The following is a 15,266-nucleotide window of genomic DNA, read 5'->3' on the forward strand; positions in this document are numbered from 1 at the left end:
ATTTAAAGAAAAAAAAAAACAAAGAGTATGGGAAGAGGGACAAAATTGTCTTTACACCAACACAATTGCCCCTCCTCTCTACCGAATTGCAATTCATGGGGGGTATCCCATGAATTGCAATTCATCATTTGGAGGGAATAATAATAATAATAATAATAATAATAATAATAATAATAATTCTTTTTAAAAAAAAAAGAATAATAATAATAATAATAATTTTTTTAAATTTAAAAAAAAAAACAAAGAGTATGGGAGGAGGGACAAAATTGTCTTTACACCAACACAATTGCCCCTCCTCTCTACCGAATTGCAATTCATGGGGGGTATCCCATGAATTGCAATTCATCATTTTGAGGGAATTGCAATTCTGCAGAATTGCAATCCTTTCCAACCAAACAGTGTAGTTTGGTAATTCACTGAATTGCAATTCATCCCAAACTACACTCAACCAAACAGGCCATGAGAATGCTTCACAGCACGTCACGTGTCTAGATGTAGTTGCATCTAAGGTTATAACTACGTGCATGAATTTTAACAAGATAAATTACTTGCACTTGTAAGTGAAAATAGGTGCACAAGTGCATATAAAATGTATTACATGTGCAAGTAAAATGTACATTGAGCATCAAATCTGAAATTGTATTGTGAGTCTTGAATGTACAATTTAGCTAAAGGTTCCAACTTTGTTTTAAAGGAAATATTTATCTGAAAGAAATAAACTATAAAAACAGATAAATAAACAACAAGAAAATAAAGCGATAAAAATGGAACTAGACACCAGAATTGATCACGCAGTTCGGAGCTCCACTCCTACATCTGCGAGGCACTTCATGTCAGCCCAATCCACTAGATGATCACAAGGGTTACAAGGAGTCTAACAACAACCATCCTACACTAATGGTTACAAAAAATACTCCTAGCTAAGCCTTCCTCAGTTTGGAGCTGACACTGTGCAGTACATCACGATTCACCAACACGGCTGAATCTTCAAGCAACCAGAATAAGAACACGTGAAGAACTGTAGAAAATCAGTATAAAATCCTCTTATAAAATCTGACTCGAAAGAGTAATGGAAGTGGAATATAGAATAGTAATTGGCGTAATGAATCCCATGTAATAGAGCTATATTTATAGCCAAGCCATTAACCAACATCCCCTTAATGTTTGCAGCTGAAAACCACTCCAAATAAGGATCAGCCATAAGATTAGATCTGAGTAAAATGATGATCATGATGACTGAATTCTGATTTGAATAAAACCCGTCCACTGGACTACTCGCTGGCGCTGCTCCAGAGTATGTGAGAAAAACTGTCTTCAACCAAGATAACGGACCAAACTACCTAATGTCATAACATATGTTTTTGACTAATAATTAAGCCAATAAAAAGGTAGTTGAAGGTGTATAATATGTACACTAACAAAATCTAAGTGTACCTAACGTTATAACTAGTTGCACCTAATTGTAAATTAGTTGCACCTAGGTGCATCAATGTTAACAACGCAAACTACTTGCACTTATAAGTGAAAATATGTGCACTTGAAAGTGATTTTACTTGCACATTTTACTTGCAAATGTGCACCAACTACTTGCACTTATAACACATTTACTTGCACCAAAGTTTGAGTTATTTACGAAAATGTCACGCGTCGTTTCTTTTTTTTTTTTTAATTACATCTGATTTGTTGATTTGGACACGTTAATGACTGTGAATCGTTCTTATTTCTCTCCTAGGCACTCGTTCTTAACATATATATATGTATATGTTATAACCACTACTACTACCATCGCCACCACTATTTATGTTATATTATTATTATAAATGTTGTTATATTATAAACAAAACAATTAATATGTAATTATAAAATTTTATTCATTTTTTCAAAAAATAAATTAAACACACCAAAATAGTTTTTTAGAATATAACTAAATACTAAAATGAAGTCAAAGACCTTGTGGTCTAGTGGCACTCGGTGGCATCCCACATTGGAGGGGGTGGGTTTACATTAAGTGGAGGCAATATTGACTTTTTGTGCTTCATTTGATTGAGAAAGTAGCTATAAACAGATACTACATTGTAACAAAGTCAATAGTACTCAAAAAAAAAATACTAAAATGAATTCATTTTTCAAACAAATATTTTGCATGTCATTTTATAAACACATCCGTAATCGCAAATTTGGTATTATGCAGAGTTTGACTTGCACCGTTGCGCTACGAGCCTACGACTAGTAAAGAATAATGGTTGTCAAATGTCTCATTGTTCTCTCTCTCTGCTCTTTTTTCCAATCTCGTCTCTGTATCTCTATCTCTCTGACAATCCAGTAGAATTGAAGCACGTGCTGAGTTCAGGAATTGATGTTTATAGTTGCCCCAAATTGTACAGAATATTTAGATGAACAGTTGTCACTTACCAACTTCAATGATAGCAAATCACGTGATTCTTCCATTTTCCACTCAAATATCCTTGCTCTTTCACCCAATCTCCATAACAAAAAGTTTTTTTTTTGTTTTCTTTTTAAGAAAAGACATTTCATTAACACTTGTTAGGCCCTCCCCAATAGTGGAGGTTGGCACAAAACTTAAGAAAAGTGAGATGAGTTGGAGGAGTGAGAAGGGAGAGAGAGAAAATTGGAGGTCTCCCTGCAAGCATGGGGATTTTGTAGAAATGTGGGTCCCACCTTTTGATTGCTTTTTCGCTCCATAGGCGCGTTCTGTGCAATTTGCGTGCCCAGACGCGCCCCTGGGCGCGTAAATACTTTACTGTTTTTATTTTTTTTTTCCAATTTTATTCTTTGTTTTATTTTTTACTTTTCTTTTTTTCCTCCACCTCATTTTCTCTTTCCTAATCACACTCCTAAAAAACTACACCAAAGTTTAACTATTGTGGATGGCCTTAGAAGATACGTAGTAACAGATTACAAATAATAATAAGGCATTCCTCAATAGGGGAGGTTTTTTTTTAGGAGTGTGATTAGGAAAGAGAAGATGGGACGGAAGAGAAAAAAGTTATAAAAAATATTCTGCATAAAACAAAGCTTATTTCAAAAATAAAAAAAATATAAAGAAATCAAGGCCAGTAATGCGTCCAGCTGGCGCATGCACTGCACGCACTAGATGGGTGCAGTTGTGACAACCACCGCGTGGCTACGCGACTGGCGGTCATCTACTGTGGGACCCATTCTGCAAAAATCCAGCCAACCCCTTGCACGAGGAGCTAAGTTCTTCTCTCCCCATAACCTCTCTCCCCCACTTCATACAATTTGTCTTAAAATTTTATCCAAGATCCACTACTATGGAAGGTCTGAGAGGGTTATGGAACCACTCTGAACAACCAAGCATAGAAACGGACTGAGATCCACTACTATGGAAGGTCTGAGAGGGTTATGGAACCACTCTAAACAACCAAGCATAGAAACAGACTGCCTAATTATTTTATGGGCTACCCGTTCGCTGATCGTTTAGCAATGAATAAAAACACATTAGAGAAATCACTTAATAGGTTTTTAATATCCTTAATAATCAAATAGAAAGAAGAGGGTCCCCTGCTCTAATTGAGACTTTGACCACTTGCAGAGAATCTGATTCAACTTGAATATTGTCCATGTTTTTTGCCTTTAACTAACTCAAAGCTTCTCGAATGGCTACTGCCTCCGCTTCTCTAGAGGAGACTACGCCCCTCCATTGGACTCCTCTAGTCGCGGTGAAGCTTTCATTTTTATCCCTCCATTGTAGCACGGGTTTGTCTATTGCTGCATCGACATTTAACTTTAGTAGGCCAGGTTTCGTCCATGTAGCTTGTGCTTGAGTGATTGTTAGTTGTGATAGGTTTAGAACATTCGATGCTTCCCTCAAATCATTCAAGAAACCTTCGGCTCTCCTTGTAGCTATACTCACTGGTTGGATCGTGGAGTTGTTCCAAATTTTCTCAATTCTTTATTTCCATATCTCCCAACACATTATCACCAATAGACAGTATTACTCTTTGGCTAAAGTGGTAGCAACTTGATTAGCCCACTTAGAGAAAGAGATTCATTTGACTCCATTAACTACATACATATTTGCCTCCAACATGCCTTAGTGTACATACATTCAACAAAGAAGATTCCATTGGATACCATTCATTGATCACATTCAACTTTCCTTGAAAGGAGAAAGTCTTTCGTGGGAGGCAATTCGTATAAACTTGTCAAAAAAAGATTTTCATCTTTGGGGGATCTTAAGCTGCCTGACTATTGCCCAATTCTACAGATCCTCTTCTTGAAGTTCACCCCTTTTGAACTTATAACATCTTTTCACCCTAAAGCTCCGATCCCATCTTCATCTATTACCCAAATCAGGTTATCTTGAATTTGTTGTCTTGCTAGAGGAATTAGAAGAATAAGATCTGCATCTCTTGGAGAAAACATTAGCGTGATGGTGCCCTCGTCCCAGCTCCTCTCATTTGACATCATAAGATCTTCAACCCAAGCATTTTCCATTAAAGACTAAAGGAAAGAAGTCACCTTAGGATTAGATTTATCGAGGAGCTAATTGTCCTTCCAAATATGAATTTTAGAGTCATTGTCAACCCTCCGTAGGAGCTCAATGGGGAACTCAAATCCCACTTGAGCCAACACATGAGGAGGAGCTAAACATTGACATTGGAGGGCATCCGGACCCAATCCGGGTTGAGTAATTTTTTGATGCTCCTAATGAGCAAAGAAGTCGGACAATCGCGGAGTATATGACTCTCGATTTTAACATGCACAACTCGATCTACGTCCCGCCCTTTGAGAACCTCAACTTCCATATCCATCCATCGGTGTTGAACTTGGTGCAAAATAGTCCGTTTAGCTGGTTTCCATCCGAAGATCCACATATTCATATCACTCGCTTCATAAGGGAATGTGGGATGTTTCGCTAAGAGGGCGTATCGGATGAGGTGGTTCGTTTGAAGTTATTTCCTTTATCTATGATAGGGGAAACATCTAGATTGCTTGATAGCCAAGATGATCATCACTTCTGGTCATGGCCTCAACTCTACAAAGAATTTTTGAATGAATTATTTCCATTGACCAAGAAGATGAAAGTGCGCAAGCAAGTGTTGGAATTTAAGCAAAGTCCACTTGAAAGCTTGGGTGAAGCGTGGAGAAGGTTCAAATCCCTTAAGAGGCAATGCCCGCCGGACTTGCTACACCATTTGGACGTTATAAGTTCCTTTTACGAGGCCTCATGGATGAGGGGAAGATGTTTTTGGACTCCTCATCTCGTGGAGCTTTCGTGTCCTCATCACCATCCGACACAGAGGAATTGATTGAAATGATATCGTCAAACACTTCTTTTTGGTATAACAAGAGGAATATTCGGGCTGGAATGTATGAGGTCAATGACAGCATTGCTAGTGATGCCAAGGTTGAGGTAATGAATCATGAGATAAAAAGGTTGCAATCGATGGAGGAGAAGTTGGAGGCAAAATACAAGCCTTGTATAACACTTGCTCTATATTGTAACATTTGTGGAGGTCCTCATGATACTATGGTTTGCACTTCTACTTCCGCTTGTGAGCAAGTGGAAGCGGTGGACTACCAAAGGAGAAAGGCAATGGCAAAGCCTCTCAAGAGTACCAACCAATGTAATGCAATCTACCTAGAACCTAAGTAAGCACCATGATGCATCACATCTGACTAGCAACTCATTCCTAGCTTCCTTTTACTTGATTTCAATCAATATTCTTTGCAACTTGTTTACTACAACATGGTTCAATTACATTCATTCTTTGTGACTTGGCGTGTGACAGTTGTGCACTTTTATTCCTTTGATTGAGAACCTATCGATGCTTCCAATTTGCCTTCCTTAGAGACCGACAAAACTCGGGGTTTGCCCTACATTCTTTGACACTCAAAACACCCACACTAAAAGCATGTTGTCAAATAGCTGACAGTAGAAACACATTGGATCGCTAAGTTTACCCACCTCTTATCAAATCCCATTTTCTGCATGATTGCACTAAGTAAGGATCATTCCACCTTGTACTATGTTTTGCTCATATCGAGCTTAAGCGTAGCAAAACCATTCTGTCCCTGAGTTTTCCTCCTCAAGAGATATTGCATTTTCAAACGTCACCATAGTATTGTTTGTTATTAATCTACCCGAAACAAATGCACTCTGATTTTCAGAGATTAAACCATCTAGTGTTGGTTTTAGTCTGTTAGTCATCACCTTAGTTAGAATTTTATCTGCTACTATACACAAAGCTATAGGCTTGAGATCCCCCATAGATTCAGGGTCAGCGTTTTTTTAAGATTAAAATAATATGGGTGGTATTCAACCCCATCGGTAGGCTACCATTTCTCAATAAATCATTACAAAGACTTACCATACTTTCCTCTAATATATCCAATATGTCTAAAAGAAGCCTAGGTTGAGACCATCATAACCCGGGCTTTTGTCTAGATGCATCTCAAAAGCAACTATCCTCACTTTCTACTTGGAAAATTCACTCAGAATGACCATATTCTGGACGTCTGAAATTACTGGATTAATACATTGAAGCACTGGCATTTGGTCACCTACTACAGTCATGAACAATCCCAAAAAATAATCTTTAATATGATTGTTAAAATTTGATCCTTGATTAATCCAATCCCCTTATCATTGCGCAATCTTGTAATAGCATTATCTCTTCGTCGTTGTTTGACTGAGTTATGAAACATTTTGGAGTTGTTATCACCTTCTCTAAGCCAAAAAGTTTTAGCCTTTAAGCCAAAAAGTTTTAGCCTTTTGTTTCCCGAAGATACTATGCTATTCAATTAATTTGATGCAATTTTTCTAGGCTATAGAGATTTCCGCCATGCCATGCACATGTGGTCTACTTCTTAGCCATTCCATTTTCCTTCTCCAATATTCAATTTTGAGTTGCAGATTTCTATTAATATCTTTTCCCCACTTCCATAGCACTTTGTTGCATATATCAAACCTAGTGCACAACTCCATCCTAATAGAAAGAGACAAACTCTGAGTGATAATCTCTCTACATTGGGTTTTAATCGCTGTAAAAAATAGTGATTAAAGTATTATGGGTTAAGAATTTTCTTTCCACGTGGGATTGGCTCTATGGCACATGCTTGTGTAACTATTAAATTTCTAGACATTAAAGCCTTGAACCCGCAAGAATCCAAGCACACTCATAAACATGGATAAACATATCAACACTAATTTAAACATTTGAAATATGAACTAAACACAATAAGAAAAGATACGGCTCAAATTAGGGAATATCACCTTCTAGATGTTACAATAGCCTATGGGATTGGGAAGGGGGGGGGGTCAAACTCAACATTGGGTTCCAAGATTGCCAAAACCAATTCGGTGGACTAACACGCACGGCATTTTCGTGATCCAAAGTTAGGCCGAATTGAAGAACGAGGGTTGTTCCACTTTCGTGACGCTACCAACGCTCTCAACAAAGCTCAAGAAATCTAGACCCTTAGAATTCCCCACTTTCATAGTGAAACCTAAAGGTAGTGAGATTGGTCTAGAAGAATATCAATAGTTGTGAGACAAGTCAAGACGAATATTGGCCCCTTGTCAATCGGTTGTCAAATTCGAAATTAAGAAAAGAAATGTGTTGGCAATGTTAGTACCACATCTCAACACAAGAATAAAAGATCTCTCACAACAAGGGGAACCCTAGATTGGATTTTACCCCTTATATGCAATAATCACAAAAATAGCATCAAGATAGGCAATACAACCCTAATCTAAGCCCATAACTAACTACTCACACATAATAAACATAAACATAGAAAAAGCACAAGTAATAAGCATAAACATTGCAAATGATGAGATAAAAAAGTAGAACTTATCGATTGAAAATGGATATGAAATCCTTGAAATCTAAGGTTACAAGCTTTCAATATGATAAAGAACATAAATCTAAGCTTAATCTAACCTAAAATTATGAAAGGAAATGAAGGATAGCGGATAGAGTTCGTATAGGGGTCGGGACCAAGTAAAAAAGAAGTAAAACTACACTTAAATACAAACAAAGCAAGGTGGCATGGCCATAGGCACAGACTTGACATTGCCCGTGCCAAAATCAACCTAGAAAATGTTGTTTACTGCCTCGATTGGCATGGAGGCACGCCTGTGCAATTGCCCGTGCATTTTGACCTTCAAAACTTTAGAATTTGGCTTGATAATCTGCATGAAAGTTGTAGCCCTTCGAGTTTTCTTTCCAATGGTGCAAGAATCACTTGATTTGAACATTCATAAGCTGAGATGTAGTCCAAATAGCGAACACTGGTCAAGATGAGCAAAAATTGCGCAATGCTTTGATCTTTTGCTCTTCTTTTGCCTTGGTTTTTCCAAATAACCAAGACCTTTGAAAACACCAATCTATGGCTCTCCAAGAGGTTTTGCATCCATCTCCTTAGCTTCATATTGGCTCTCCTTGATTCCAAATGCATCCAAAATGCTTGAAAATACTCCTTTTTTTTTCTTTTGCTTCAAGTGAGAGATATTATACCTAAATGCACAAACAAAGAAAATAAGAGCTCTTTTACAATGATATCTATATTTTGGGGCTTGAAAATAGATTAAATATGGGATAAAGTGCAAGTAAAATGAGTATAAAAACACAGGCATCAGGCATCGTTGATTCAATTATTTTCAAATTTGAAGCATCTCTTTGTGTCTGCTCGGACTGTTAGCAATGGCCAGAGAGCAAGAGGTAGATAATTTCTACTAGGGGCTTCAAACGAAGTCACTCTTGCCTCGCTGAAGTGCTGAAGTCGCAAATTGTTTACTAGGATCCTATCCAGCTTTCCCCGCACCTTATTGGGGGTCCATCTTCCCTTTTCCCAAGTGAATTGAAAGCCTTCAAAATCAAAATTCCTCAGCCCGCTCACTTGAACCGTCTTTGTAAACTCACGCAACAGCCATTGAGGATGAGGTGTTATGCCAATATTCTCACTAGGGTGTTGGAGATCATTGGAATCCCGCATAGTAATCCATGGGAGGGAATTATGGGTAGAAAAATGTTTGAGCAATTCTCAAGAGATTCTTCTACTATTACATTCTAGGCAACTGTAAAAGCCAGTGTATTGCTAGAGGTGAGATGAGTTTTCCAGACATATAATAGCATTAATGTGGTTTGCTAAGTAGCTGACAATTGTTATGTTCGGCCCATTTTTCCAAAGGAGAGCCAATACAATCCATTGTAAATAGGCCACCAAAGCCCAATTTATTTTTACTTAATTCCACCTTGTGGCAATGGACTCGAGTTTTCATCAAAAATAATAAAAGCAGCCTCTTAGCATTGACCATGTCCACTAATACTTGAACTGTTAGAGGGTTTCCAAGCCCTCGACAGTTCCAAGATATAAAACTCACTAGGATAGGTATGCTTGCGAAGTAGGACTTGCCTCTAGCATGTTTTTTTGGGTTAGAAAAAATTTCTTCATCAAGTCTCATATACTCTTCTTGGGCTTCAAAAAGTCAAGCTTCACCTTTTTTCTTCCTTTTCTAGTCGTGATCTTGTGCATTAATACTATTATACTTGGGCCCTATGGCGTCTTGATGGGTATTTTGATTGAGAGAGACCCATATGTTCTGATCGTGGCAAATTATTGTGTGGACCATGGTCTACATAGCGCTGTGGACCATGAATATAAGGTACATTTTTATTATACGAAAAGTATATTATTTTTGTATTGAAGGTACATTATTTGATAGTATATATAAAATAATGTACTTTCAGTACTTAAATAATGTATTCTAAAATAATGTAGTTTATGTACAAAAAGAATGTACTTTTAGTATATTAAAAATGTACTTTTTATTTATGGTCCACACAGGCAATAATGATTGTCTGATGGTTCGAAACCTGTGGAGTAATAGAATTGGCTTGTTAACCGTTACTTAAAAACCTATCTTCCTCCATTAAATGCTCCTGATCTTCTACGACTCTCCTCTGACTTGTTCCCTCTTTTGTCGTCTCCTGTTGTGGTGTCGCACTCCCTTCATTAAACTAAAACCTCCATTTTGTAGTTATCCCTTCATATCCTTTTTTAACAAGAAGCACATTACAAAGGATATGAGGATGATTTATAAACCACACTCCAAACAACCAGTAACAAAAACAAACTGCCTAGCTAACGTATGGGCTGCCTAATTTGCTAATCGCTTACAAAAACTTAAAGACGCATGAGATAACTCACTCATAAGCTTTTTAATATCATTATGAACTAAATGAAAGGAAGAGAATCCCCTCATAGAATTGAGCCATTGGACAACTTGGAGGGAATTTGTCTCAATATGGACCTTTGCAAAATTAATGTTCTTTATCCAACTCAACGCTTCTCTTATCACCACTGCCTCGGCTTCCCTTGAAGAGAAGGCACCATGCCATTGGGCACCTCTTGCTGCAATGAATTTGTCTTCCTCATCTCTAAGAGTACTACCGAAACCCATGCGAAGGTTGTTCTTTTCAATGGCTGCATCAACATTAAGCTTCAAGAAACCTAGTTGAAATTTTTTTATAGTGAGCATTATCATTCTCTAGATTTTCATTTTTGCTTGTTTTGTCTCAGTTGCTGCTCTCCGATTAATGAGGAAATTTCTGGCTTTATTTACTGTAGCATAGGCCGGTTGGGAATATTGATATTTGCTAGATTTTCTCATTCCTTTGTGACCATATTCCCTAGCAAACCATTATAAATAGGCATAGGTTGTCTTCACTCATATTAGCAAAGTGAAAATTTATCCCGTCTTGGAATGTGGAGGCATTAATATTCTGCAAATTCATGCCTAGTACTCTCCAGCATTCCTTAGCATAATAACACTCAACAAAAATATGATAAATAGATTCATCTTTAGTATCACACAAAGAGCATCTACTATCACCGTTCACTTTCCTCTTTCTTAGTAGATCCTTAGTTGGAAAACAGTTGATACTTGCTTGCTAGAAGAAAAACCCTACTTTTGGGGGAATTTTGAACTGCCAAAATATTGTCCAGCACTAGATATTTTCCTCTAGTAACTCCCCTCTTAAAACTTTGTAGCAATTCTTCACTGTTAGTCTGTCATTCTCTTCTAGATCCCAAATCAACTTATCTTGTGTTTGCTGTCTAGCTAGAGGGATTTATGAAATAAGTTTTGCATCTCTTGCCAAGAAAATACTCTTGATAGCTTCGTCTTCATCCCAGCTACAGCCATTGGGCTCCATGAGTGTTGAAACTGTTGCACTTGCTAAAAAAATGATAAGGGAATGAGACCACTTTGGAATTGATTTTATCACGTAACCAATTATCGCCCCAAATATGAATGTGATTTCCATCTCTTACTCTCCATCTGCTATGCTTCCTTATGATTTCTTGTATCTCAAATAAACTGCTCCAAATGAAGGAAGGATTAGAGTCTTTATGAGCTTCTAGGAAAGATGAATGGGAAAAACATCTAGCTTTGTAGATTTTAGCAACTAGGGACTTTGAATTTTGTATAATGGCTGTTGGATAATAGCATAAAATGGCATTTTAAGTGACTATTTTGTCCTAAAATTATTTATGGGTCCACTTCCAATTTGGGTCGGTTTAAAGTAGGGGTGTAAACGAATTGAATCGAGTCAAATATCTTACTATTCGATTTGAATTCGACTATACTTAAGCTTATTCGTATTCGTATTCGATTAATATTCGAATAAAAAATTTTATTCATATTCGATTCGACGATATTATTCGAATATATTCGATTCGACTCGAATATTCGAATTCGAGATGCCTAATTTAATTTTTTTTTAATTTCTCTAATAAATTCAAATAAAATATAATAAAAATTTAAATTCAATAACATAAAATTTTCTATTAACATAATAATCAAATCCATAAATTAAATAAAATAACAAAAACAACTGCACTTCAACTATTATCCAACTATCTTCTTCCTCCATTATGGGTCCTTAGTTCCTTATAGCTCCTCATCTTCGTCATCACTATGGTCCTTCCTGATGATCATAGAGTAATAGTCCAAAAAGCCAAAACACTATGTCTTCAAACTCCAAAGAAACACACACTAACGAAATAGACCACCAAAATTCATTATATTAAAATCCACAAATTCAATATATTATAAATCAAATTGTGAGGCAGTAAGGCGTCTGGACTCTGGAGTTCTAGTCACTACCGTAGTCGTCACCGTAGATATGCCTCACTATCGTTGTCACCGCCGTAGATCCGCCGCCGTCATCGTCAGGAATAAGGAAGTTCAGGAAGAAGGATGTTCTGATACAACGAGGTACAATCGTCCACCGCCGAGGTACTTGGCTACCTGTTTTGTAGTCCACCGTCACTCCGTCTGCCGCATACTCTGTTTCGTAGTCTGTTGTCACTCCGTCCGTCGCAGAGGTACAGTCTTAAACTAACAACGAAGAAGAAGAAGAAGAAGAAACTAGGTAGATCGAAGAACGAAAGGAATTTTGGGAAAAAGAAGCTAGGTAGATCGAAGAACTAAAGGAAATGCAGGGAGAGCCGACTACTAAGGGAATAAGGAATTGAGAGGAGAAGGCGGCTGCAAATGTAAATAATAGATTTAGGGTTGCTAACTTTATTATATATATATATATATATATATATATAGAAAATTAATCAAATGCGGCCTGTGCATTACGTGCGGTCGTGTGGCCCAAGATATGCCGCTGGATGGAGGTGATCTGACGGTGGAGGTTATATATTAGGATTTAGGAAGTTTAATTCGCGTAACTTAAGTGGGGGCTTTATGGTAATTGTAAGTGGGAAGATAATTTTAGAATGCATAATACACCAACAAATGTATTATTAAAACACACCATTCAACATACTAAAATGCACCAGTTCTTAGATTAAAACACACCACTTAACCACCACACACCAAATGCAACTACTCTCGTAAAATTCACCACCATGTGTATTAAAACACACCATTCTACGTTATAAAATGCACCAGTTCTTAGATTAAAACACACCACTTAACCACCACACACCAAATGCAACTACTCTCGTAAAATTCACCACCATGTGTATTAAAACACACCATTCTACGTTATAAAATGCACCAGTTCTTAGATTAAAACACACCACTTAACCACCACACACCAAATGCAACTACTCTCGTAAAATTCACCACCATGTGTATTAAAACACACCATTCTACGTTATAAAATGCACCACTAGACAAATTAAAACACCATTCCCCACCATACCGAAATACACCACTCAATTCAAATGCACCAACAAAATTAAAACACACCATTATACGTTATAAAATGCACCACTGGACAAATTAAAACACCCCATTCCCCACCATACCGAAACACACCACTCAATTCAAATGCACCAACAAAATTAAAACACACCATTATACGTTATAAAATGCACCACTGGACAAATTAAAACACACCATTCCCCACCATACCGAAACACACCACTCAATTCAAATGCACCAACAAAATTAAAACACACCATTCTACGTTATAAAATGCACCACTTGACAAATTAAAACACACCATTTCCCACCATACCGAAATACACCACTCAATTCAAATGCACCAACAAAATTAAAACACACCATTATACTTTATAAAATGCACCAGTTCTCAGATTAAAACACACCACTTAACCACCACACACCAAATACAATACTATTACGAATTGCAGCAATATTATCTCAACTATGAACCAGATTAATGTTGATAATGCACAGAGTATTGCGAATTACTCCATTCTCGTTTCTCTGTTGGAGTCGACCTATGCGTTTTGTTCAGAACGGAGCGCTCGTTGCTGGTGATGGAGTCCCTTCTACGCTCGTCTGGTGTTTGTTGCTCAGTGCACGTCGTCTTCAAGTCTCCGTCGTCGTCTGATCTGATCTGGTTTTGAAATTGTAGTGAATTTGTCAACATTATCCTTCCCGTTCGCGTAGCTAAAGATCGGCGCCTGTATTGTTTGGATTAATATAAAGCCTTAGATCATGGGATCTAATAGTGCAAATAAGGCCACACAGCCGCACGGGGGAGACTGGCCGCATCTGATGGGGACTCTCTCTCTCTCTCTCTCTCTCTCTCTATACATATATATATATATATATATATATATATATATATATATATATATATATATATATATATATATATATATATATATATATATATATATATATATATTCGAATATTCGAATAATATTCGAATTCGAATCACGAATCGAATTCGAATTATTTGATTTGTTTACATCCCTAGTTCAAAGTGGATTCGCGTTCTTCGTAGTTTGACGAAGAGATTGATATATTGTACGCTCAAAACAGATAATGGGTGAATGAGAAATCGGTTCTCTAAGTAGACCCATTTGAGTTGGAAAAATGGAGGGAAAAAGCTTTAAAGTATCTTTTGCCCCACATTGGTTTAGGAAGTGGGTTTGCACCACTATTATACAATAGCCTTTCTAAGGCTTCTTGAATTGTATAGCATAGAAACTCTCTCTCACGCGTAGGGGGGTTCAAATCAAATCCCAAAATTAGCTTGAAAAGGCTTGGCTCGTGTGTGCCGACACCTGCGGGCACGAATGTCGTTCGAAAATTGGCTAGCCTTGCGAGCTTAACTATGCCACATTTTTCGACTCTGGGTTGACGATTCATTCTCTCAGCTCGCCATTAGGACGGCTCAGGTTTGGCAGAATGGTTAACCCCTCAGCTCGTTGTCTTGTCTCGTCTCATGGACGATTCAGCTCGTTTTCTCAGCTCGCCATTAGGACGACTTGGGTTTGACAGAATGGTTAATCCCTCATTGTCTCGTCTCGTCTCATGGACGATTCGAGTAGTGACCGTTCTGAGTTTTAATTCATCAGTTACGAAATTAATTTTGAATTAATTCCAATTTTGAATTACAGAATTAATTCTCAGGTATTGGCCTATTGTTACAAGGGTCATAACACTGATTTTATTATCAGATTAATGTCATGATTAAACGCTATTTTATCCTTCAACTCCTATATAAGTTGATTGTAGAGCAGTAGATGTTACACACACACAAAAATTCTATTTTCTCTCACGAAACTCTACTTCTACTCCTTTCTAGCCAATCGTGTTCATCCCTTGCTCTTGTTCGCTGGGTTGGTTTGTTTGTGTGCTCAAACATAGAACCGTAGTATGTTTTATCCTAGGAAACCTAGGCAACAACGCTCCTAACATTTTTGGGATGTAGCAAATAAGGTTTTAAGGTAAGAGTGGTTCGCTCTACTCGTATTAACCACCTACCAGAAAACT

General features: G+C 37.4%; 2 protein-coding genes across 2 annotated transcripts; both read right to left on the reverse strand.

Moving 5' to 3' along the window:
• Positions 1–8,640: 8,640 nt before the first annotated feature.
• On the reverse strand, positions 8,641–8,985 carry LOC116023401. The gene has a single exon (XM_031264399.1). It carries the CDS (start codon positions 8,983–8,985, stop codon positions 8,641–8,643), a length of 345 nt encoding a protein of 114 aa, XP_031120259.1.
• Positions 8,986–10,150: 1,165 nt separating this feature from the next.
• On the reverse strand, positions 10,151–11,207 carry LOC116023402. Its single transcript, XM_031264401.1, has 2 exons — positions 11,162–11,207; positions 10,151–10,503 (listed from the first exon to the last, which is right to left on the reverse strand). Exons 1-2 carry the CDS (start codon positions 11,205–11,207, stop codon positions 10,151–10,153), a joined length of 399 nt encoding a protein of 132 aa, XP_031120261.1.
• Between the last annotated feature and the right edge of the window lie 4,059 nt (positions 11,208–15,266).

This window comes from Ipomoea triloba, chromosome 6 (genome assembly GCF_003576645.1).
Source record: "Ipomoea triloba cultivar NCNSP0323 chromosome 6, ASM357664v1".
Classification (NCBI taxonomy): domain Eukaryota; kingdom Viridiplantae; phylum Streptophyta; class Magnoliopsida; order Solanales; family Convolvulaceae; genus Ipomoea; species Ipomoea triloba.